Source organism: Elgaria multicarinata, chromosome 20 (assembly GCF_023053635.1).
Source record: "Elgaria multicarinata webbii isolate HBS135686 ecotype San Diego chromosome 20, rElgMul1.1.pri, whole genome shotgun sequence".
In the NCBI taxonomy this organism is placed as follows: Eukaryota; Metazoa; Chordata; class Lepidosauria; order Squamata; family Anguidae; genus Elgaria; species Elgaria multicarinata.
This window is the reverse complement of record NC_086190.1, coordinates 13,513,754-13,540,024: the sequence shown is the minus strand read 5'-3', so window position 1 is coordinate 13,540,024 and position 26,271 is coordinate 13,513,754. Positions and strand designations below refer to the sequence as shown.

The following is a 26,271-nucleotide window of genomic DNA, read 5'->3' as shown; positions in this document are numbered from 1 at the left end:
TATGCAGTGCTATATATATATTAGGGATGTGCACGGACCCCCCGCTCCGCTTCACTTTAAGATCCGCCATTTTCGGATCGGCCCGCTCCGCCCCGCCCCCACTCCGCCTGTGCCCACTCCGCTCCGCTCAGAGCTCCGGATCCGGATCGGAGCTCCGGTCCCCCCCCATAGGGGGGGTTACCGGGCCCTGCCGCCATCGCCGCCCATAAGGAGGAGGGGGGCCTTACCTGCCTCCGTCCATGGTCCGTCGCCGTCTTCAATTGAGCCCGTGGTTCCACCAGGAAGTCTGGGCCGCAAGTGCGGCCCAGACTTCCTGCTGGAACCACGGGCTCAATTGGAGATGCTGACGGACCGCGGACGGAGGCAGGTAAGGGGGAGGAGGGCGGGGGCCGTTACCGGGCCCTGCTGCTGTCGCCGCATGGGCGACAGTGACAGCGACAGGGCCTGGTAAACCCCACTTACCTTTCCGGCAGAGCTCCGGATTGAGGCGAAGGATCCGCCTTCACCTCAATCCTCTTCGCCACGCTCCGCCGGCCCCCCAATCCTCTTTGCCTCCGCCTTAAGGGCAGGCGAAGCCCCCCGCTCCGCTACTGCTTCTCCGGTCCAATTAGAAGCGGAGCACATCCCATATATATATATATATATATATATATATATATATATATATGCCTGATTGGGGGATGCTGGGAGTTGTGGGACTTTTTCCTGCCTTTAATAAGTTTAGGATTGCACTGGAAATGCACAACAGATCTTTGATCTGGTCAGTAAAACTGCACTCTGCCACATAACCGGGCCGGAGTTCTGACAAATCAGTAAATTCCATGCTCTGGAGACGCTCGTCTCCTAACGTGCCAGCTTCCGCCAAGCTCCACCCTCTTAGATCCATTTCTGGGTCTGCCCACCTGATTCTCCCAGACTCCTCCTTGCTCTCTGGCTCCACCTCCTAGCTCTTTATTTGGAATCAAAGGCTGGCAAGGCCTATCTAAAAATATATCTTTTCCGTCTTTCCATCGGAAGTCTCTGCTTCTTGTCTAGAAAAGAAAAGGGATGCAGCTCGCCGTCTTCCTCGTGCGTTGCAGGAAGGGGCGGGGGTTGTTGGAACAGCCATGACACCCCAATCCAGTAACCTTTTTTCTCCCACCCTTTCTGCAAGGGAAGGCGAGACTGCACAGCCGTTGAGCAAGTGACGTCAAGCCACGTGGAAGAGCCAACCTGGACAAACGCACCTCAAGGACACGGGGTTCCGCCTCCAACGTAACGGAGGTGCTTCGTCAGTTCGTCCGAGAGTCATCAAGAAGAGCGATATCGAGGGATGCGTTCGCGAATTGGCCCCGAAGCCTTTGGCCGATGGCCCTTAGGGCGTCAACGAGGCCTTCTCTTCCGCCATTTTGTCACCGCGTTCCTCCTCCGGGAACGGGCAGCTGGAGGTATCAGCTTGCAGGAGTTGGGACCCGAAGACGCTAGGCGAGTTCTCCGAGTCAGGTTCTGTGGGGCAAAAGAGCAGCAGTGTTCTTACGGCATCTGTTGGTCCATCGAGCCCGGTGTCCAACAATGTTCTTATGTTGTTATTCCAAGCCCTTCTGCCAAGATCTGAGCAGATCTCCTCTATGCTTAATTGGCTTAACAAAGCAAGGCAGCTTGCCTATCAACTAAATGGACAGTTTTCTGCAGTGCTGGACGGAATTTTACCAAGCTCCTCTCTCTCTGCCACCCCTTTCCCTCCCCTCTCTCTCTGCCGCCCCTTCCCCTCCCCTCTCTCTCTGCCACCCCTTCACCTTCCCTCTCTCTGTCACCCCTTCCCCTCCCCTCTCTCTCTGCCACCCCTTCCCCTTCCCTCTCTCTGCCACCCCTTCCCCTCCCCTCTCTCTCTGCCACCCCTTCCCCTTCCCTCTCTCTGCCACCCCTTCCCCTCCCCTCTCTCTCTGCCACCCCTTCCCCTTTCCTCTCTCTACCACCCCTTCCCCTTCCCTCTCTCTCTGCCACCCCTTCCCCTTCCCTCTCTCTGCCACCCCTTCCCCTTCCCTCTCTCTCTGCCACCCCTTCCCCTCCCCTCTCTCTCTGCCACCCCTTCCCCTTCCCTCTCTCTGCCACCCCTTCTCCACCCCTTCCACTGTGTGTGTGTGTGTGTGTGTGTGTGTGTGTGTGTGTGTGCCATCCTCTTCCCTTCCCCCTCTCTCTGGTGTCCCTACCCCCTTCCTTCTCTGTGACACTCACTCCCCCCCTCTCTCTCTGCCACCCCCTTCTCTCTCCCCACTTCCTCCGCACCTAGTGGAATGCTGAGAGATAGACAGCTTACTCCTGTCTGAGGCCATTTGCAGAGGGCCCAAAGAAATCAAGTCTCTAACCGATATCACAGAACAAGCCAGGTGAGATGTCTATGGTGGGCGGGCGGGCGGGAACGGGACTTTGGGTGCGAACCATGGAAAAGCCCCAAGACTCTGTACGACATGGAGCTATACTGACCTTCCTCCAGAGGGAATTTCTCCTTCTGCATCCACGTGCAGACAATTAAGAGGAAAGTCATGAGGACGAGGACAAAGATACCCGCTGCCGTCAGAACAATGAAGAGCGTCGTCAGCACGGATTCTACAAGGATAAAACCGGATGTTAGGACTATTGGAGCAATCCGTATGGGGTGGGGGGGAGAGGGGGGAGCATCAATGCAATGTGATAATCAAACTGCTTATATCTGCTCGGATTCTGATCACAAAATCCTGGAAGGAGTCAAGGTTGCCTAGAAAAGATTAAGGGCTTGGAAGATTTTTATAGTGCTTTAGAATTACACACTTCAAAAGACTTTGGGACAATAGAGAATCCACGCTTGGGGATAAGGAGGGTTTTTTTGGAGGGGGGGTTAAAACTTTGCTGCCAGCTGCAGTGGGGCTGCTTCTGGTGACGGCTGCCTCCCCCCCCCACACCACCACACACACACATAAAGCACCTGTCATTGGCATCAATACTCAGCCTACACATGAATTCTTTGTACATTTCTCCTCCTTGAAAAAAATGGATGACGCCACCTCATAGAATCATAGAATAGCAGAGTTGGAAGGGGCCAACAAGGCCATCGAGTCCAACCCCTGCTCAATGCAGGAATCCACCCTAAAGCATCCCTGACAGATGGTTGTCCAGCTGCCTCTTGAAGGCCTCTAGTGTGGGAGAGCCCACAACCTCCCTAGGTAACTGGTTCCATTGTCGTACTGCTCTAAAATTCAGGAAGTTTTTCCTGATGTCCAGCTGGAATCTGGCTTCCTTTAACTTCAGCCCGTTATTCCGTGTCCTGCACTCTGGGAGGATCGAGAAGAGATCCTGGCCCTCTTCTGTGTGACAACCTTTTAAGTATTTGAAGAGTGCTATCATGTCTCCCTTCAATCTTCTCTTCTCCAGGCTAAACATGCCCAGTTCTTTCAGTCTCTCTTCATAGGGCTTTGTTTCCAGACCCCTGATCATCCTGGTTGCCCTTCTCTGAACACGCTCCAGCTTGTCTGCATCCTTCTTGAATTGTGGAGCCAGAACTGGACGCAATACTCTAGGTGAGGCCTAACCAGGGCCGAATAGAGAGGAACCAGGACCTCACGTGATTTGGAAGCTATACTTCGATGAATGCAGCCCAAAATACCATTTGCCTTTCTTGCAGCCATATCGCACTCTTGGCTCATATTCAGCTTGCGATCTACAACAATTCCAAGATCCTTTTCGTTTGTAGTATTGCTGAGCCAAGTATCCTCCATCCCTTCTCTTTCTAGGCCCTTAATTAATTAATTAATTAATTGAATTTATATACTGCCCCATTGCCGAAGCTCTCAATACCCTATTGCAAATAGGGTATCAAGAAAAGGAGGGGGGGCTGAGGATTTCACAAGTGCTCTAATCAGAACCCAGCCCACACTTGTCTCAATTCACTGTCCCGGGATGATAACGCTCATGAGGGTCTTCACAACAACCCTGCAAGGTTGGCTGTGATTCTTTCCCACATATTGCACAAGGAGGTTCAGCGAGGGCATCTAAAACAGCCGGGCACTTCCCAAGGTCAAACGGAGCAGTACCTGGTTGAAGGACATTCACTACCACCCCGGGGGCCTGGCCGCACTGCGTGTCATGGGTTCGGTTTCCCAAGAAGAGAGTTGGAAGATTCTTGCAGCTATAAAGGAAATCATGAAAAAGGAGAGAGTGAGAAAGAGAAAGAGAGAGAGAGAGAGAGAGAGAGTGTTACGGCTGGAACTTGGACATTATAATCGTGCCTGCAGTTTCTAGTTTAATTTCCTGCATCAACCCACATGGCTGGAAAAGACCCCGGACTTTAAACCCTGAAAAGCTACTCCTGGTTACTCTAAAACAGCCTTCCCTAAGCTCATGACTTCCAGATGCTGCCTGGCTGTTGCAGGGCTCCTCCAAATGAGCGTGATTTAGCCCTCAGGGAAGTTTGCGGGTCCATTACATGACATCGTCAACGACCAGGACATCTCCCATACTATACCCTGGAAACCCCGCTATTAAAAGAACCACAGATAATGAGGTAATGTCCGGTGGGAAAGCGGGCTCTTCCAGTGTGTAACTCTGGCATTGTGTAATAATTCCACCACCAGATGGTGGTGTCTCAGTGAAGTGAACAAAGCATGCTGAGAGGGGAAGCATTCAAACCACACAGTCACCCTTCTCTGCCTGTGTAATGCAGCCCATAACAATCACGCAAACCAAGCAGGAAGCACAAAGCCCCGGTAAGGCAACGCAATTTCCCCTGAATGTAGAGAGGCTCGTAGTCCAATAGATCTGGAGGGTAAGCAATATGGGTCTAGACATAGCAATGGCCTGACTCAGTATAAGGTAGGTCTGTAGTCATAATTAAAATATGGTAATGATGATAATGATGTATTGTACACGATAGGCAGCTGTTGTAGCACAGAAGCTAAGAATATAAGACTGAGCTGTGAACCAATAAGTCCCTAGTTCAAATCTCACATCTGCCTTGAGTTTACTAGATGGCTTTAGGCAAGTTTTTCTCTCTCTCATTTCTGGCCTCCATCTGCGAGACGCATATACAATAGTACTAATATCCCTTAGAGCCCTGTTGTGAGATTTAGGGGTGGCAAAAGCGCACAAGAAGCAAATGCGATTCAAAACCCACCCCCAGGGGGAGGGGGGCCTTACCTGCGTCCGTCCGCGGTCCCTCGGCTTCTTCAATTGAGCCCGTGGCTCAACCAGGAAGTCTGGGCCGTGCAGCCTAGACTTCCTGGTTGAGCCGCGGGCTCAATTGAAGAAGCCGAGGGACCGCGGATGGACGCAGGTAAAGGAGAGGAGGGAGGGGGGTTTACCGGGCCCTGCCGCCATCGCGGCAGGGCCAAGTAAACCCCACTTACCTTTTTGGCAGAGCTCCGGATCGAGGCGAAGGATCCACCTCCACCTCGATCCGCTCCACAACACTCCGCCGGCCCCCCAATCCTCTTCGCCTCCGCCTTAAGGGGAGGCGAAGCCCCCCACTCCGCTCCTGCTTCTCCGGTTTGAGGAGAAGCAGAGCACATCCCTACTTGATAGGGAGCCAGGGAGTGAGGAGGTCACAGCATCTCTGCTCCTCCTCCTCACGACCACCATTGCCTGGGAGAGAGCAAGAGGCAGGTGAGCAAGCGGGTTGCCATGGCGAAGAGGAGGAGGAGCTCCAGGGGGCTTTTCTCAGTGGGCCTCTATGGGGCTGTGGGGCCCCACCCATGCCTACCTTTGATGCCTACCTGCTTTAGAGCGGTAGTGAAGCGCCCTGACAACAGTTGGGGCCCATTGGCACAGACCACAGACCACTGTCATAGTGCTGTATCTTGCTCGGTGTAGCTCCTGCCTCTTTTATACTGCTTTCACGCCGCTTTCATAGGGGGGATCTACACAGCGCTGTGAAGGTGCTTGCGTGCGCCTCCAGTGCGCCCCGAAAGTCATTGTGTAGAGCCTGCCTCAGACTACGCTAGGAAGGGCACCTCTAGTCCGTCCGTCCGTCCGTCAGGCTGGCCCCGCCCCATCCCAGCCGTGGGCTTTATAATAGGAAATCCTTCCTCCCAATAGCCTGGGTGAGTGCAACCTCCTTGCTGCCTCGGCGTTTCTGGGGGTGGCGGCGGGGGGGGGGGGGAGAAGGATGCTTGAACTAACTGCTCATCTGCCCCCTCCAGCACCAACAGGTTAAATGCTTCAGCCCGGGCCATTGGGAGGAAGGATTTCCTATTATAAAGCCCATGGCCGGGATGGGGCGGGGCCAGCCTGATGGACGGTTGGACGGACTAGAGGCGCCCTTCCTAGCATAGTCCGAGGCAGGATCTACACAATGACTTTCGGGGCGCACTGCAGGCGCACGCAAGCACCTTCACGGCGCTGTGTAGATCCCCCCCTGGTGCAATAGCCTGCTAGGTGTAGGTCTGGCCTTCGTGTGATGAGATCATGACTTACTCTGTCCAAGGGATGCAGCAACCTTTCTTGGTGTTAGAGTAGGTTCCGCTGGGACACGGCTTGCAGGAATACTTGAAGTCAATCGTGCCTAGAAGAAAGGGGGGGGGGCAATTTATTTATTTAAAACTATTTATTTATTTAAAATGATGCATTCATTTATTAGTTTAAAATGATTTTTAGGCAGCCTGGAAGGGTAAAATCCTCTCAAAGCGGCATACGGGATGAACACGATACAAAAATACGTTTAAAAAATGTTGAAAAGGGGGGGAAATGTATTTATTTATACATTTACATGTATAATGTATGTTGAGATTAGCCTTAGCTGCTCAAAAGCCATCAAGGTGGTATACGGGAATGTAAAACCTCCAAACAATACTGTTGTTTTTATGTTGTCGTTTTTATGTTTTCGATGGTTTTAAATTTTGTGTACTTTTTAACGTTCACTGTTTTTAACTGTTGTAAACCGCCCAGAGAACTTCGGCTATGGGGCGGTATATAAATTTAATAATAATAATAATAATAATAATAATAATAATAATAATAATACAAAACAAGGGGGAAAGGAAAGGAACCTCTCTTGGCAGCACTGAGTCATTACTGACTCTTGGAGGGAGTAACTTTCGCTGACGTTTTCTTGGCAGGCCTTATATAGCGGGGTGGTTTGCCGTTGCCTTCCCCAGCCGTGATTACCTTTCCCCCAGCTAGCTAGGTACTCATTTTACCGACCTCGGGAGGATATTCTGATGCTAAGGCCCGCTGGAAGCTCAAATGCACAGGATGGAAGGAAGGCGTGAGAAAGTCAGTTCGATTACGCCAGAGCCTACCTCCACATCAGGTTCTCTGAAGTTATGGGCATTTGGGAGGTGGCTTCCTATTCTTCTTGAACGGACAATTGTCTTGCTTAGTTTTCATAGTTTTGCCTAGGGGGATGTTTCCAAGAAGTTAGACTTTCTTCAGGTAGAAGGGACGTTTGTTGCATAATAAAAGCTTTGTGGATTACTTAGCAAGCCTCATCCTTTGCCACCCATTGAAAGCAGGAGTTTTCTGAGAAACACAACACCCCCATGCCAGGGTCCCAATCTGGATCAGGCCTGCAGTTTGCTACTTGTTCATGCTGCCTGGGGGAGGAAGGTAAGCCCCTCCCTCCCCAACCTGCTGAGGGGTAGGGGGTGGAGCTGAGGAAACGGGATCCTGGGGAAGAAGGTGTCCAAGGGAGTTTTCCATCCCTGACTCAGAGGAAGCAGGAATTAGCCCAAGGTTTACCTGAACAGTGTAGCTCCTCCCCTTCCTGGCATTTTGGCAACGGCCGGCATTGAGTGCACCTCTTGTTCTCACAGCATTTCCCCAAACTGCACGCGCCGCACGATTTAGGAGGTTCAGCTGTCATCGAGGAAAGCATGGATTAGACCCAGACAGGATCTACACTACTGCTTTAAAACAGTTTATAACAGTGGTGACAGCTGTTGGGGACCGGGACAGACTCCATATACAGTTTTTAAAATGTTTTCAAAGTGTCTTATCCTGTTTGGTGTAGATCTGGCCCCAATGAACGAAGACAATAAGGAACGTTCACTTTACCACCCCCACCTAGTTGCTACTTCCGGCGCCATGACTTTCCAGTCCCATTGAAGGACATCTCCAAGCTTTCAAACTGGTGGAACATCCCCTCGAAGACGGGTAAACAGAGGGACAGAACCACCTCCCTTCTTCCATACTTTTCACCTTTGTATATGTTGACTTCATAGCTTTTAGCTGTACATGTTTTAATTTTGTCAAGCCGCTTTGACAAAGATGGGATGATAATAATAATAATAATAATAATAATAATAATAATAATAATAATAATACTTTTGTGGTAGAGGTCACACCATTTTGTGGAGGAGGGCTGAACATTCCTGGAGCTCCCTTGATTTCCCCATTGGCCGTTGGCCGCCATCTTTTTTTTAACCTCTCCCAGAATGCCCCTGCAATGGGGAATTTTGGGGAGAGGGAAAAGACGTTGGCCACCAAACCTGTTGGAGCAGTGAGGAAGCTTGCGTGAGTTTCACCCCCTGAGAATTCACTCCCCTCTGAAAAGAGCCAAAAATGACCCCTGTGTCATGACCTCCAATGGGGGCCAAGGAATCACACCACATTACCCCATTCTCGCTAGCCACTTGCGGGGCGTGTAATGATTGTTTTTGATCACCACTATTTCATAGTTTGTCAACGGACATGTTTTAACTAGCAGAGAGCTCGTTTCAAAATAAGTTATGTACGGAGAGAAAAGAAAGGCAGGGCAGGTTGACAAATGCAGAGATAGAGGATAAAGTACATTAGACAGGCTAGATAGATAATATATGCTAGCTAGTGTAGATCAGCTGTGTAAAAATAAACATACCAGCTATACAGCTTGACAGGAGAGGATAGATAAGATAAAGAAGAGACCAGCTACAGGAAGTTGGGCTTTTCATTCAAGAAGTTCCTTCATTTAAACCTCAAATAGAAGGAGGGGCTATATTAAAATAAATAGAATTGGATGAGTAAAAGTTAAATATTGGATAAACTAGGGCTCTTTGTACACGTTTCAGTGGCTTGTCGTGAAAATTAGTTCAGGAGAATTACGGGAATTAGGTAGACACCTTCAGAAGGGGAGTGTGCGTTTCAAGGGTTACACCCATCCATGAGCCAGGCCCATTTTATTTATTTATTTATCACATTTATATCCTGCCTTTTTCCTCCAAGGAACCCAAGGCGGCGTACATAATCCTCCTCCTCGTCTCCATTTTATCCTCACAAAAACAACCCTGTGAGGTAGGCTGGGCTGAGAGTCTGTGACTGGCCCAAAGTCCCCCAGTGGGTTTCCATGGCCGAGCGGGGACTAGAACCCGGATCTCCCGATTCCCAGTCCGACATTTTAGCCACTCCACCACGCTGGCTTTAGCCACTACACCACACCACACATTTTCAAGGGGTTCAATGACAGGAGTCAAAACAAAACACGGCATAATATGTCCTGTGAGGCCTATGGCAAGTTTTGATGTTTCGGTTTGAAAAATCAACCCCGTGATCACCTGCTGCAACAGTTTTCAAAGGAATCCAGGAAAAATAGATCAACATGAAGCATTTAGAGCAAGCCCCCTGAAACACGTGACTCAGACTAGTAATAAACAGCCAGGCCCAGGTCACATGGATTTAAGCGGTCCCCGGGAGCATGTGCAGAGCGCCATGTTCCCCCATGCTGCGGAATCGACCCCACCCCCTTGAAGAGCTGCAGTGGGGAAGGAAGGAGCAGTCCAAGAGTCCGAGGTAGACCCGAATCTGAGATGCTCTCACCTGAGGAAAATTAAAGCCCTGGATCAAACTTACCTGAAGGATTTGTGGCACAGCATACTACTTCCGGACGGAGTGCGCCATGTGCACCTGCCCCAAGTCCTACACACAACCAGAGCATCATGACGTAAAGCAAATAGGTGTCTAGCCCAGGGTGAGAATTGTTTGACAACATCTCTGTCACGTTTTCACTTCCTGTCTTGAAGCTCAAGGTTTGGCCTTCTCTCTCTCTCTCTCTCTCTCTCTCTCATTCTCCTCCTACTGCCTCAATCTCTCCAATTTTGCTCTTTGGGCCACATTTTATACTGTACAACCCACATATTTCTGTGGAACAAAACCACGTGGGTCCGCTTCCTGTACGTGAAGTCTCAGAGCTCCTTGACAGGAACCACTGAAATAGCTTTCTTTCTTTTTCTTACCGGCTAAAAAAGAAAGTACGAGAAGGGAAGACGATGAGGAAGCCCGTACCCCGTTCGGGGGAAAAAAAACCACATTCCCTCGCCTCCGGGGCGTCAAGTAGAAGCTCTGCACAAGACAGCGGTAGCCGAAGCGTAACGCCGAAGGGTGACGAGTGGTTGTGGTACAATGTGGAAATTCTGATCTTTCTGTTTCCAATACAAGCATTTTAATGTGATGCTATTGCAAAACTTTCGTTTTCTGGTATGGGGCGAACGGCCCGGAGGACAGCCAGAGGCTCTAACACGGGAGCGAAACGGAACCAGCACCTGTCGATATTTGTACATCAGTGACAATTTGAGTGGAGCTGAAATGTTTTGGGAGACGTGGTACTGAGAAAAGCTCTTTCTTTCCTCCCCTCCGGAAAAAAGAAGAAGACCGCTTTGCAGGATTTTCTCTTAATATTCACTCGGTGTGCGCTCGCGTGCCACTGTTTTCCACTCACGGAGTGCCGGAACAGATTGATCAGCTGAACGCTGTGAGCTTAGTTTTTAAAACAACACAAAAAGTACAAACATGAAATCTGATTTAAACAAGAAACAAACAATTAAACAAAAACGAGGAAGGGAAAAGGGAAAATAATGAAGAGAAATAATGTTCAAAAGCAGGGGAATTCGGGCCCCTTTGAAAGGCAGTGTTCAAATCTAGTGGCATTTATTGATTCATAAATACCAGTAGATTTTACATCACTTAAAATATATATTTTTTAAAAAATCTAGTGACTGGGGAGCTGGGTTCAGAGTCCAGTTGAGGCCCAGAAGTTGCCCCAAGTCTTGGATTACGGCCCAGGGATGCATTTTAATGCTATGCTTCACCTCAGTCCCAAAGCCCGAATCTGAGTTGAAGTGGACCGATTCGCCCCGCCTCGACCTGAATCCAGTTTGGGACCAGATTGAGCCGCCTCAGCCCGAAGCTTTTGACCAATTCAACCCAATGGCTAGCCACTGTGCCCCAAATCAAAACGGGGCCGATTTGGAAGTCCCGAATCGACCTCCAAGTCGAATCCAAGGGTATTTGAGTGTAGTAGGAACACATTTCCCATCCTTTATTTATTTATTTATTTATTTATTACATTTCTATACCGCCCAATAGCCGAAGCTCTCTGGGCGGTTCACAAAAATTAAAACCATAATAAAACAACCGACAGGTTAATGTTTCCTATAAGTACTGCAGCCAATTTCATCTCGATTGACACCGGAACATTTTAAACAAGCATTAATTAGCTACTCATGATAATTCGAATGCTTGAAACTTGCTCCACGGAAACTTGTTCCAGACACAGACAAGGATTATTAAAGATTTTAATCATTTTTATCAGCACCAGAGCTAGTCTCTCAATCTGCGCCTCCATGGGAGGGCCATCTCTTTCACGTCCTGCCCGTAAGGTGGCCACCTGCTTTCCTGTCCATTCAAAAACATCCTCCATTTGAAGGGTTGTCCACTCCACATCTGACTTAAAGGTAAAAATTAGGGATGTGCTCCGCTTCTCCTCGGACCAGAGAAGCAGAAGCGGATCAGGGGGCTTCGCCTCCCCTTAAGGCGGAGGCGAAGCGGATCGGGGGAGCAGCGGAGTGTTGCGGAGCAGATCGAGGTGAAGGCGGATCCTTCGCCTCGATCCGGAGCTCCGCAAAAATGGTAAGGGGGGTTTACTTGGCCCTGCCGCTGTCACTGCCGCCCATGCGGCGACGGCGGCAGAGTCAGGTAAGGGGCAGGGGGGTCTTACTTCCATCCGTCCGCAGTCCTGCAGCTGCTTCAACTGAGCCTGAGGACTCAAACAGGAAGACTAGGCCGCAACTGCGGCCTGGTCTTCCTGTTTGAGTCCTCGGGCTCAGTTGAAGCAGCCGCGGGTCCGTCCTTCAGTGAGTCTACCTTCTCAGCGCCATGGTCACCATCTGCTTTTGCTCCTCCTCCTCCTCTTTGCCGTTGTCAGGTATAGGCCTTGTACCTAGTGGTTAGATTTATGAGGAAATGCTTTGAGAATGTCAGATGTTCCCTGCAAGCTTATCTCTGTGAAAGGTTCCCATGGGAGTCGCTGGGTTCGCTCCTTTGCTTCGGCCTTGAAGCGGCTGGTTCTCTGGGAACTTCAGAGTGTTTTGGAAAAGGTGGGGGCCGCTCTTCGAAGTGGGTTGTAACATCCCGCCCTCTTGGCACGTGGGCGTGGTTTACAGGTCAGAGGACCTGTCTGTCAAGTGGCTTTGACTAGGCCTTAAAGGCCGGTGCAAAGCTGAAAAAGCTTGGCTAGGTTTCATCTCTCGACGCAACACCTGACCTCCCTCCTGAATCATAGAATAGCAGAGTTGGAAGGGGTCTACAAGGCCATCTAGTCCAACCCCCTGCTTTGGGTTCCATCTCTGCTTGAGACTTTGAAAGCACTCTGCACATGGACGCTTTGCTATTTGGACTTTGGGTATTGAAGAACTGTGCTATGAAAAGTAGTGAGGCTTTTCATAGACTCAGACTTGCATATGCTGTGGATTCTGTGTTCGTGCCCAGACTCAGGTGGCAAGGAGTTCCCAGTCCTTAGCAGAAGGATGGGATTCCTGGGCCTGAGGCTTAACCTTTCCTGAAGTCATGGTAACAGGGTCAGCTCAGTAGTGGTAGGCTGAGATTGACAAGTGCGTGACGGATTTCTCTGCCCGGCTCTGGTGGCTCAGAGAAACCTTTCCTGGGACGTTGTTTTAGGAGATTGGCCAGGTCTCTTTGAGGTGTCAGCATGTGCGGAGTCTAGAGAAGCTCAAAGCTGTTATTGGTGTACCCTATTTACGCCACCTCCTGAGTCCCAAACAAGCCTTAAGGATAGTTTCAGAAAAAAAGAGCCTAAAGCTTCCTAACCATCGTTCAGCCTTAAGTGTGTTTTGGAGACTCTGTAACCATTAAACTTGTCTACCGTGCGATTTCCTCACTAAGAGAAGTCTCACTGATGTGAGTGTCTCGTGTCAGCTTGCCGGCACGTGTGAATGCCAGAGGGAACAGGCAAGAACACAACAGCCATCATGGCTCCCACTTGCTTGCTGGGAAGGCAGAGAGCCAAGGAGCAAGGAGGCCATGGCATCTCCTGCTCCTAACCACTGCTGTTGTCTAAGCAGAGTGAGAGGCAGGTGACAAGCCGGTTGTCATGGTGAAGAGGAGGAGCAAGTCCAGAGGGCTCTTCCCTGTGGGCCCCTGCTGAGGTGTTCGGCCCTCAGCCAGTGCCCAAACATAACTACCCTTGAAGTCAGCCATACCAGTTGCGGAACAGACTTCTGTAATGAGCACTGTTTCTTTCTGTGCCTCTTGAGGAAGGCAGGAAGAGAAATTATGCACATGCCAGCACTTCCGTGAAGGTGAAGTCCCTCCACTTCACAAACGCAGATAGGATCAAAGATGTAGATTGAAGGCATCGAGACTGCAGCTATTTTAAGAGCATTGAAGCCGCCCGATCTCTTCCACCCCCGGAAAATGGATGTCTATCACTTCACGAAACCGAGTAGCATCTGTTTCCCATTTGACAAAAGGAAGCACTTCTTAGAAGCCATATTTAGGCCATGGGATTCATTGCCACAAGATGAGGTGATGGGTGCTTAGCCGACTTTTCTTTCATTTCATTTCCAGTTTCTTCACAGTTATTAATTCCCCCCCCCGAAAGCTTTTCATTTAAATATTTTTATTATTTTATTCTTGTTATTTAAACATTTGAAGTTATTTTTTAAAGAAATGATGTCTCTATACATGCGAGGAAGAGAAAAAAGAAAAAAAAGAGGCAAGCCTCAAAACACTATTGAAAAATGTAGGGAACTTCAATAAAGTTGACTCATTAATTTTTTTTTCAGGAATTATTTCTGGTTTCTCTACAGTCCCCCACCCCAGAAAGCTTTGTCCTTGTTATTTTATTATTTTGCTGAAAGCAGTAGTTGCATGTTATTTTGTTAGAAATGGTGACGGTATACAGTTTGAAAGACAAAGAAAAAAAGAAGAGGCAAGCCTCAAAATTGAATTGAAAAATGTAAGGAACTTTAATAAAACAACACAGCAATCCTATGGACCCTAAACATATCTGGGGGGAGGGAAGGGATAGGGTAGTTTGAATTTCCGGATTGGAGACATTGCTCCAACCTTGGAATACCTCTCCCCCTCCTAGTGAGGAGAAAACCATGTCAGCTGCCTCTGTCAGAAATGCTCTGCCAATGAGGAGCCTGCCCGATGAGGAATCCTCCAACTTGCCTATCCCCGCCCCCGACACCTCAGCTAGATGGGCAAAAAAAGCCCATCTAGCTGAAATGCAGAGCATGGGAGAAATTTCGCCTCTATTGCTCCTCTAACTCAACATTGGATGGCCATAAACCTCCGAGTTTGGAGGCTTACGGCCATTCCCATAGGACTGCACCCTTATGGGTATTACCCGATGTGTTTCTTCAATAATTCTATTTGTTGGATTACTCTATCACAGGGGGACGCAGCCTCAGGAAATTAGGGACTCTATTGCCTCCCACCGAAACCCACCATGGGCTGCAACCCTCCATCACCACTGTCACTGGATGTTTCTGCACAGCCGAAAGGAAAGGAAAGGAACCTCTCGTGCAAGCATTGAGTCATTACTGGCTCTTGGAGGGACGCCAGCTTTCACTGACGTTTTCTTGGCAGGCCTTATATAGTGGGGTGGTTTGCCGTTGCCTTCCCCGGCCATTATTAACTTTCCCCCAGCTAACTGGGCACTCGTTTTACCAACCTCGGGAGGATGGAAGGCTGAGTCGACCCGAGCCAGCTGCCTGAAACCAGCTTCCGCTGGGATCGAACTCAGGCCGTGGGGAGAGTTTCAGCTGCAGAAACTGCTGCTTTACCGCTCTGCACCACACGAGGCTCCTAACCTCAGGGGAAGCAATGAGAAAACTTAAGCAGGTGGATCAGATCCACCTGCTTCTCTCTCTGGGCATGTCTACACCACAGAATGTGCTGATTGTGAGATCCCCCATCCTCAGTCCATATGGGCTGGGTGACATCCCGGGCATCGTGCCCGTCGCGCCATTATTATTTTTTTACAGACAGAAGATAAAAATAATTTTAAAAAGCCCTGGCCCTGCTCCCCTCCCAACCCCTGATGGGCACAGAGTGCCTGAAATGCTCTGTACCCCATGCCCGATTCCTGGCTTTTCGCGTTTACTCGCAAGGAGCCGGGACGAAGCAAAGCCAGGGACGCTGGGGTGGGAGTGGGGTGGCTCCATGTTCGGACTTCCAGAACATGCCTGGAAGAGAGAGAGAGAATGTCTGGGTGAATGGGGTGCATGGGGTCTTTGAGTGAATGCATGTGTTCACGCGTGTGTTTGGAGTGAGTGATGCCGAGTGCATGTGTGTGCGTGTGCGAGTTGGGGGGGATGATTTGGAGGTGATATTCCTATTAAATAATGCATTTTAGACCCATAGACGTTCCTTTCCAATTTGTTTGATATAATTGGCATGATGTGCTTCTTATTTTTTCCAGGAAACGTATGTTCTTAAAAATCAAAGTTGGCATTTTGCGTGTGTGTGTGTGTGTGTGTGTGTGTGTGTGAAAGTAGCTCACCTTGCCTAGGGCGCAAAATAGTCTGGTACCAGCCCTGGATACATGTAATGTTATCACACACACACAGAGAGAAAAGAATATTGACTGTGTCGCATTTTTAATTGGGTATTCGTCACTGAGGTATTTGTCACTCCCAAAATACAAAAGTTTGCAGCAAAACAGCTGCTCAAAGGCAAAGCAGAAAGCAAAAATTTGAGGCAGTGGCCAACTCAAATTCCACTAGCAGAGTTCCGTTGAATCTTTCTTTTGCGCAAGCGGTCGCCTGTTATGGTTGCTGCAAGCCATGGCACAGCCGGCTGCAAAAGCAGAATGTGCAATGCGTTGTCCCAGAGTTACGTGCAGTGGGTTGCACATCTGGTTGTGCAAGCAGAATGCACCACCCCTTGTCCAACTGAACATGCACAGAAGTAACTTTAGTGGGACTCCTCTCTAGTGCATACTTCAGAACCTGGTTTCCGCTAGCACAACATCGCTACCGCTAACAAAATTACTGAACTGGATACTAACTAAGAACTGGACATTCGTCATCAATTCAAGATGCAGCGACTCTTTGAAATTAAAAATGTCACGCCTGGCGTAGTGGATGTGGGATTGCCCACACGCGTTATTTTGCTTTCAAAAGCTTTTCGGCGCTCGTTTTTCACAGGGGGGGGGGGGGGAGAAACCAGCCATAAATTAGATCATCAGTTTTAGCAATCCCAAGAGAACCTTCAACAGGTATAAGCAAATAAAACTACGGGTTATCAATATGATAAAAAGTACTATTATTAGGGCACCATGGCTCTGTGGCAGAGCAGCTGTTTTGGATGTAGACAGATTGCAGTTCAATCCCCGATATGTCCGGTCGAATGACCGGAGTCACTCGAAATGTAACTTCAAATGCTTGTAAGGGATAGACACAAAATACTGCATGGCAGAATGCTGTTCAACGTTCCAGGCAATCCACTCTGTTCCCCACCCCACAACCATCCCTGACAGATGGTTGTCTAGCTGCCTCTTGAAGGCCTCTAGTGTGGGAGAGCCCACCACCTCCCTAGGTAACTGATTCCATTGTCGTACTGCTCTAACAGTCAGGAAATTTTCCTGATGTCCAGCTGGAATCTGGCTTCCTTTAACTTGAGCCCGTTCTTCAGTGTCCTGCACTCTGGGAGGATCGAGAAGAGATCAGTGGGTCTTCTCTGACTATAATCTTGGATCCAACTTATGGTGTTTTTAAGATCATCTGTATGTCGTGCACATCAACAAACAAACAAACACACCCTGCATTTTGGGTGTGTGTGCATAATTACACATAAACACATAAATGCTTTAAAACCTTCCCATTTGGGAGGAAAACCAATGTTCCCTTAAGAAAACACAAAAATGTTGAGATCCACTCCACTTAGAAAGTATACCATATAACGTTTTGGGGATATATAGATTTAGAGACGCAATCCATCTCTTCAATCCGTATGCATTTTTCTTTTAAAGTATTTTATCCCCGCCCGCCCCCCAATAAGCAGGTAAAGGTTTTCATTAAAAGAGCAGAAGTATTTCTCTTCACATATGCCTATTGCATCTTCCTTAATCTGAATCCTCCTTAATCTGAAATGACTATCAGTTATTCATTACGTATAAATAGGGATGTTAGAAAAATCCACAATGAAATCCAACCAACAGAGGCTGAGTCGCACGGATTCCGCAGGGTTTTTTTGGATTTTTTTTTCCACTTTCTGGGATTTTACATAAATTTAGTCATTGACAAATTATGTAAAATAAAGAATAACCACGAACTGAAAATTTGCATTTCCCCTATAGCTTAGAGCACGGAAATGCATTTGGGGAGGGGGTTTTTTTGGTGTGTATTTTGGAGAAAATTTGCATATTTGGGGGCATTTGCAGCTTTTCGCGAGGCTGAATTTGCGCAAATGCGAATTCGCACAAATTTGGGGAAATGGGGCTGGGGGATCCGATTCCACCAACGAATGGAGAAAGGATTGAAAGGCTCCTGACAATTCACAATATGTGGACGGAAAGGGTTTGACAAAACCAATTCATCCCTACTTATAAAGCACCTAAAATAACTAGGTGCTGCAGAACAGGGGTGGGCGGAAAGTAGGTCTATGGGTGTTTTGGACTTCAGCTCCCAGCATTCCTGATGCTTGCAAGGACTTCTGGGAGTTGAAGTCCCAAATATCTAGAGTTCTACCTTCTGCCGTAGAAAACAAAACAATAGAAGCCCTGATCAAAATTAAACAAATCTCATTAAGGAGGAAAGGAGAGGGGAAAGACAGGTTTGATTAGGAAAAGGCTAACAAATTGGAAGGTGATCTGGACGCCCAGACTGTGTTCCTTTTAGCTCGGAAGGATAAAGATCTGATTTTCACCATGGGGATAATCAGTTTCGCGCAAGGGTGGATTTGGATTCCGTTTGCTCCTCCTGGATTGGGATTCGATAACTGCTTCGTCCGTCTGAAAGACAAATATTTGTGGGAGGGCGGTGGATGGTAAGGGTGAAGAGAGGCCAAGGCATGGGTGCCCAAAACATTTTGATAATTATAATAATAATGATGATAATAATAACCTCAATCAAAACATTGAGAGAAACAAGAAAAACTCAACCATTGGCTGGAAACCAAGAAACAACGTTCACTTGTAAACAAGTAGACACCAGTAAAAATGCCTGGGCAATTTTGTTTGAAAAGGTTTTAACTAGGATGGTCGCGGGCACCAGGCTGGGTCCGAGAGCCTGACGAATTCACCCGTGTCCACGCCCCGGAGTCCATGGGCCCCGCGTGGCCTGCGGAACTCCTGGAAGCCGTCCGCCCTTCTCTGGAGCCTCCGTTGCACGTGACAAGGGAGGCTCTGGAAATGATGTGATTTCGCCATTGCATAAATGTCAGCCGTAAAGGGGCAATTTCCGGAGCCTCCATGGTGTGTGAAATGGCGGATCAGGAAATGGCGACATGGTCAGCCAAAATAGAAGCTTGTGTGGCACGGCGGGATGCATGTGCAACGAATCCGCCTTGGCTAGTTTGACCATCTCTAGTTTTAATCTGGCGCCTTCAGTCCTGCTCCAGACTTCACTTACCCTCATGGGGAACCTCAGAGAAGATTCCAGTCCTTGCCAGCGCCTTCTTTTTCTTGGCCTTCCAAAAAAGCACAAGAAGGACTGGCCCTCCGATGGCAAGTAGCAGCCCCACGCAGATCAGAGAAATCGTCAAGAGCCCTCAAAGACAAACAGTCAGGAAAGGCCCAATGTTAGAGATGCCTGGGAAATACATTCAAGTTAACCGCATTCAGCATTAGCTAGAGATGGGAAAAAACCCCATGAAGCTCATGTGGGGAGCAGCTCAAGGAAAAGAGAAATGGTGGGCCCCGAAAATCCCCAAGCCCATCCGAATCTTGGAAAATCCCTGGGCCTTCATGTGCCCTATGATGCTGGCCCTTGGTGCCATCCAAGACCCTTACCATCACCTGCTCCTCCTCCTCACCACCGCTGTTGTCTAAGCAGAGTGAGAAGTAGGTGACAAGCCAGTTGCCATGCTGAAGAGGAAGGGCAGCTCCAGGGGGCTCTTGTCCATGGGCCCCTGCTGGGGTGTGGGCCCTCGACATGTGCCCTATGATGCTGGCCCTTGGTGGCATCCAAGACCCTTACCATCACCTGCTCCTCCTCCTCACCACCGCTGTTGTCTAAGCAGAGTGAGAAGTAGGTGACAAGCCAGTTGCCATGCTGAAGAGGAAGGGCAGCTCCAGGGGGCTCTTGTCCATGGGCCCCTGCTGGGGTGTGGGCCCTCGACAGGTGCCCCACGATGCTGACCCTTGGTGCCATCCAAGACCCTTACCATCACCTGCTCCTCCTCCTCACCACTGCTGTTGTCTAAGCAGAGTGAGAAGTAGGTGACAAGCCAGTTGCCATGCTGAAGAGGAAGGGCAGCTCCAGGGGGCTCTTGTCCATGGGCCCCTGCTGGGGTGTGGGCCCTCGACAGGTGCCCCACGATGCTGACCCTTAGCGCCATCCAAGACCCTTACCATTCCCTGCCTCCTTTGGTTTGTGTTTGTTGAGCTGAGTGGTCAAACTAAAAGGAGTCAAACTGGGCTTTGTAGTGGGCCCACCATGCTCCTGTCTTTGGCTTGAGGAAAGTGCGACAGCTGTCGGTCCCAGAGATGCGGTGGGCTGCTCATTACAAGGTGCATTTTCTTCCCTGGTCCCAGGATGCAGGGTATTCCGGCCTTCAGACGTGCAACTACCGGGGTAAACCAAAATAATAATAATAATAATAATAATAATAATAATAATAATAATAATAATAATAATAATACATGGAAATGTCTTTTTTTTTTTAAAAAAGAGAGAAATCGCAGTGGGGGTGAAACATAGCGGGTGGGGGGCTCCTTTTCATAAAAAATGGCACCTCCTGCCGCCACATGACAAGACCCCCCCCCCCCAGCCTTGGTGATCTTTCGGACGCAAGGATCCCATTGAAAAGAGGTGATGTACAGTAGCATAAACACCGAGAAGGGGAAATCAACGTTTTCCAGCCGAAAGTGATTCCCCCCCTCCCTCATAGGAAAAAAGCATGTCTTGACTACCACTGTCACCTACACCTTGACTCACCACCACCACCACCTAAAATGGCACCTTCCCATTGCAGAAAATGAACCCTGCTAAAATTCGGGGGAACCCCACAAACGCGAATGCATTTCTTTATATTTGTCCCTCTGCCACACCTTCTTATCCTTTTATCCCAGAGCCAGCTAAGCAGGTGAAGGTTGGGGCAGAAGTACATGCTTGCTGATTGGCTAGCTGCCTGGGTGATATTGGCAGGAGCAGGTAACCAGTCAGCAACCACAGGGTCCTTGGGGAAGCGACCTAGCCTTTGCTTACACTGCCCTATAAATGAATTGCACCATGAGTAGTTCATCTTTAGCCTGTGGCCAAATCTGGCTTGCCTAGGGTCCCAATCCAGCCCTTTGTCATTTCCTAGATGGCCCCACCCCCTTTGCCCCCAACAACCAATCATTTGCTGGAATCCTGGCTTCTCAGCGATTTCCTCCCATTCTACAAGGTTGAAATGCGTCTAAGTCCTAATTCCTAGATATGAGAGCTTTTGGCTTTGATCTGCTGGTATTTTAGCTCCGCCCATTTTGTCTTCGGCCCCGCCCATCACTGGAATGCTGCCCCCAAGAGCTGAAAAGGGTCCCCTGCCCCTGTGTTAAAAGGCTTTATGCCACTGTTTTCATTACATTGTACTTTCTGTTTTATCATTTTAAAATGTTACTTTGCAAATTGCCTTGAGGAAACTTTCCCTTGAAAGACATTATAAAATTTCTTTAAATAAATAACAGTGCAAATCTATACATGCCAACTCAGAAATAAGTCCCACTGAGTTCAATGAGACTTACTTCCAAGTAAGTGGGTTTTTTTTAAAAAAATAAAAAATTGCAGCTTAAACAACAATAAAAACCATTCACTTCTCCACCAATCTGAAAGCTGACGTGGTTCAATCTAATATTTATTCATTTATTACAAACAGCACAACTTTACAGCTCGATTGTGCTGGTCATATCACCTGGGCCTTAAACATTATACTTCGCTGGGCAATACGTACTTTCTCCGAGGCCCAGAATTCTCTTTCCCTCCTCCACTGGGACAGGGGTCAGATCCTGAAATGATGAAAAGGAACAAGAACGTAAGAACTTAAGAAGAGCCTTGCTGGATCAGACCAAGGGTCCATGTAGTCCAGCACTCTGTTCACACAGCGGCAGCAACTGTTGACCAGGGACCCACAAAGCAGGGCATGGTGCAACAGCACCCTCCCACCCATGTTCCCCAGCAACATGGTGCTGATAGAGGCAGGTAACTAGTCAGCAACCACACACCTACATGGTGCTGATAGAGGCAGGTAACCAGTCAGCAACCACACACCTACATGGTGCTGATAGAGGCAGGTAACCAGTCAGCAACCACACACCTACATGGTGCTGATAGAGGCAGGTAACTAGTCAGCAACCACACACCTACATGGTGCTGACAGAGGCAGGTAACCAGTCAGCAACCACACACCTACATGGTGCTGATAGAGGCAGGTAACCAGTCAGCAACCACGCACCTACATGGTGCTGATAGAGGCAGGTAACCAGTCAGCAACCACACACTTACATGGTGCTGATAGAGGCAGGTAACCAGTCAGCAACCACACACTTACATGGTGCTGATAGAGGCAGGTAACCAGTCAGCAACCACACACCTACATGGTGCTGATAGAGGCAGGTAACCAGTCAGCAACCACACACCTACATGGTGCTGATAGAGGCAGGTAAACAGTCAGCAACCACACACTTACATGGTGCTGATAGAGGCAGGTAACCAGTCAGCAACCACACACCTACATGGTGCTGATAGAGGCAGGTAACCAGTCAGCAACCATGGTGTCAACAGAGGCAGGGAGTTCTTCTATTGCCACTTTTTTGTGATTACTGGTAAAGGAATGGATTCCTCTCCCGCTTCAATCATACAACAGAAGTGGCTAGCCGTGTGTTTGAATGACTACCACTGTCAAACCCACCCATCCACCCTCATACTCACTTTTGTCATTTGCACCTCCACCGGCTGGTGCGTTTCCCAGAAGATGCCCACAAACCGTATTGGACTCCCTTGTACATTTCTTCACCTCTCGGAGACCCTTATCTGGGAAAGCAGAAAAGGAAGCGAGGGAGAACGAGAGCTCCTAAGACAACTGGCTTCAGTTCTCATAATGACGTTACAGCTACTTGCCAATCGGTCCTTTACTACGTTGGATGCTGGTGAATAATCCAGAAAGGTCTATTGCTGTTCCATCAAAGGGAACTAATGGGTGGAAGGGGGGGACTCCTTATTGCCAGGAATTGCTCTCCAGTGTCGGAATGGACTGAGACACCCATCAGAGCTTGGAGTAAATGACACCCCTCTAGCCGAGGGGAGGAGATAGAGGGATGGGGCGGAGGGAGCAGTAGACTGAGATCTAAGCAGTGGAGGCTGATGGCTCTGAAGTCAGTGGGGCAGTGAATCTGCCCTGGGTTTCCCCCAGAACTCTTGAGCTGTCCAGGGTGCTGAACCCTTTCCTCCACAAACAGGTTGAGCACTTTGGAGAGCGTCTTTAGAGTTCTGAGCCTCCGCTGGCCAGGGGAGACACAAAATAGAGCAGAGATGCAGAACCTTGTTGTAGATCGCAAGCTGAATATGAGCCAACAGTGCGATATGGCTGCAAGAAAGGCAAATGCTATTTTGGGCTGCATTAATAGAAGTAGAGCTTCCAAATCACGTGAGGTCCTGGTTCCTCTCTATTCAGCTCTGGTTAGGCCTCATCTAGAGTATTGCGTCCAGTTCTGGGCTCCACAATTCAACAAGGACGCAGACAAGCTGGAGCGTGTTTACAGGAGGGCAACCAGGATGATCAGGGGTCTGGAAACAAAGCCCTATGAAGAGAGACTTAAACAATTGGGCATGTTTAGCCAGGAGAAGAGAAGATTGAGGGGAGACATGAGAGCACTCTTCAAATACTTAAAAGATTGTCCCACAGAGGAGGGCCAGGATCTCTTCTCGATCCTCCCAGAGTGCAGGACACGGAATAACGGGCTCAAGTTAAAGGAAGCCAGATTCCAGCTGGACATCAGGAAAAACGTCCTGACTGTTAGAGCAGTGCGACAATGGAATCAGTTGCCTGGGGAGGTTGTGGGCTCTCCCACACTAGAGGCCTTCAAGAGGCAGCTGGACAAGCATCTGTCAGGGATGCTTTAGGGTGGATTCCTGCATTGAGCAGGGGGTTAGACTCGATGGCCTTGTAGGCCCCTTCCAACTCTGCTATTCTATGATTCTACCGCCTCTGATATTAGAGGTAGCACATCCTAGCCATCAAGGCTAGGAACCCTTGATAGCCTTCTCCTCCAGGAATTGATCCAACTCCCTTTTAAAGCCATCTCTCATCGAAAGGGGAGAAGGCTTACCTTTGTCACAGACAGTGCAACGTTTACAATCAGAGTAGGTGTGGTCGCTGTTGTAGTAGTTCTCTTCGCACGGCTCACAGCTGGTTTGGGTCGAGAGTGTACAGCGTGCTGCCAGCTGCTGTCCTAAATGGAAGAAAAATGTATCTCAGAGAGGGAGGGAGAGAGAGAGGAGAGAGAGAAAGAGAGGGGGTGGAGAAAGAGAGAGGGAGAAAGAGAAAGAGAGAGAGAGGAGGCCACTGCAATTCCAAATCCTACATTTCTAGGGCAGAAACATTTGTTTAAGGTCACCTCAAGGCAACTTATCTGATTCTCTCCCCGTTCTCTTTCATCCTCCCAACAACCCTGTAAGGTAGGAATGTGGGAGAAATCTGCCACGGAATCAAACGAGTCCTGAGTTCTGTGAATCTGACCCACAGATCCTGCCGCAGACTGGCTTTTCCTGAAGCTCACGGATTTCGGAGAGGTGCAGACAATGTTTATTTTTATTCTTTTAATTTCCCAGAATGTTACACCAACTTAGTCATAGATAGGGTAAAAAATAAAAAAATAAAAAATTGATTGAGTAGTCATAGATTTAAAAAAAAATTGTGATTGGGAGGGTGTTTGGAATAGGCAAAGTGAAATGCTACGTTAGTTGCTTTCACAGGAACACGCATGTTTGAAGAGAACGCCCTCAAAAACATTCTAGTGGAAACCTGGAATCCACCCTAAAGCACCCCTGACAGATGGCTGTCCAGCTGCCTCTTGAAGGCCTCTAGTGTGGGAGAGCCCACAACCTCCCTAGGTCACTGGTTCCATTGTCGTACTGCTCTAACTGTCAGGAAGTTTTTCCTGATGTCCAGCCGGAATCTGGCTTCCTGTAACTTGAGCTCATGATTTCGTGTCCTGCAATCTGGGAGGATCGAGAAGAGATCCTGGCCCTCCTCTGTGGGGAAACCTTTCAAGGACTTGTGCTCCCATGCCTCCCCTCCATCTTCTCTTCTCCAGGCTAAACATGCCCAATTCTTTCAGTCTCTCCTCATAGGGCTTGGTTTCCAGACCCCTGATCATCCTGAACCCCCTCCAGCTTGTCTGCATCCTTCTCAGTGTGGTGCCCAGAACTGGACACTCGGCTCTCAGACACAAAGGGAGCGGTACGCCCGGTGGAACTCCGCCGAGACCAAAAAAGAGACAGATTTTCCAGTGACGAGCATCCATCATGTGTGAAAATGTGAGGACTGCCAGCTGCGTGCCACATGCTGCCTTCACACTCACGCGCATGCAGTGATGTCCATGTGCACTACAAACAGGGTACGCTCATGTCATAGAATCATAGAATAGCAGAGTTGGAAGGGGCCTACAAGGCCATCGAGTCCAACCCCCTGCTCAATGCAGGATGTCCTTGCCTCAGGTATTTAATTGCTTGGAAAGGCGCGCCCTGCAACACAATGCCCAGAACAAGTCTGAAGGTGTACCGTGTAGTTTGATGGGCTAAGCATTTGGAGCCAAAACAGCCTGGTGACCCATTCTGTTGCCTTAGATTGTAAGCCTATGCGGCAGGGTCTTGCTATTTACTGTGTATAATCTGTACAGCACCATGTACATTGATGGTGCTATATAAATAAATAATAATAATAATAATTGGTCGCTTCTCATTTTCATCCTGCTTTTGAAATCTGGGTTGCACAGAGATTGGGGGGGGGGGGGGACGGACAAATTTGTCTCAAGTCATTGTTGAACCCTAGATTTGGCGAAATCTGCCCCGCGTGTGTCTCGTGGAGTGTGCGGTGTCATACGCTCCGACTGGCGGAAAAGTACGTCAATAATTCTGCGAGAATGCTGGCAGCAATTTAGGTTAGTACGTTAAGTTTAGCATATGGTCCCCCGTTCCAGTCGACCTTCCCCTGCGTTCATTTTCCAGCAGGGCGCACGTCTCAGCAGAAATGTGCGCGTTTTCCCGCAAATAAATTTGCATAAATTTCAAAAACGTTTTTTAAAAATGCGAAAGCCCACGGACTCCGCGTGGCTCGGGAAGGCAGCGGATTCCGCGGCTCAGCTTCTGAGAAATCCGAACGCATTTTAGTCTGTCTCGAATGTCACCAGTGTCCCGACCTCGTATACAATGTCAAGACCCGATTTCCTCGGAAGGATTCTGTCATCCAAAGCAGGAAAAAAGTCAACCCTGGAGTATCCAGGGAGCTACATTCGACGCCCAGAACTCAATAAATCAACCAACTGAGCAGAAATGAGATATATGTCCAGATTTTTTCCATTCTTTTATTTCATTTCTATACCACCCAACAGCTGGAGCTCTCTGGGCAGCTCACAAAAGTTTAAACCCTTTTCCTCTGTCCCCCCACACCTGGGGATTGCATCACATAAATTAATAAAACAAAGCATTACTCACCTGGTGGACAAAAATCACAGCATTTCACCTTCCCGAGGGGATATTGAATCTCCGAGCACTGTAATCCCCATGTGGTGTGTGCCAGCAAGGAGAAGGAGAGCATGGCTGTGAAACCAATGGCAGATTTCATGTTCAGCCCAGGGTTGGCTCTACTGATCCCCAACTTCACGGCGCTGAACCAGCAAAAGAGCAT

General features: G+C 48.9%; 1 protein-coding gene across 1 annotated transcript; it reads right to left on the bottom strand.

Annotated features, from left to right (window-relative positions):
* Positions 1-710: 710 nt before the first annotated feature.
* Positions 711-26,271, bottom strand: LOC134411556 (uncharacterized). Its single transcript, XM_063145419.1, has 11 exons — positions 26,079-26,271; positions 23,693-23,836; positions 22,296-22,397; positions 21,319-21,373; positions 19,739-19,953; positions 18,798-18,935; positions 7,687-7,803; positions 6,424-6,511; positions 4,047-4,141; positions 2,464-2,586; positions 711-1,485 (listed from the first exon to the last, which is right to left on the bottom strand). The coding sequence occupies exons 1-11, from the start codon at positions 26,269-26,271 to the stop codon at positions 1,355-1,357; spliced, it is 1,401 nt and encodes a 466-aa protein (XP_063001489.1). The 3' UTR covers positions 711-1,354.

Excerpts from the sequence above, each read along its gene's own strand:
- LOC134411556 (XM_063145419.1), bottom strand. The coding sequence starts at position 26,271 with ATGCTCTTTTGCTGGTTCAGCGCCGTGAAGTTGGGGATCAGTAGAGCC. Across the intron at positions 23,837-26,078 it reads CTGTGATTTTTGTCCACCAG|ATACATTTTTCTTCCATTTA; the intron begins GTGAGTAATGCT and ends TCCCTCTCTGAG. Across the intron at positions 7,804-18,797 it reads CTCTGAGGTTCCCCATGAGG|CTGAACCTCCTAAATCGTGC; the intron begins GTAAGTGAAGTC and ends CCTCGATGACAG.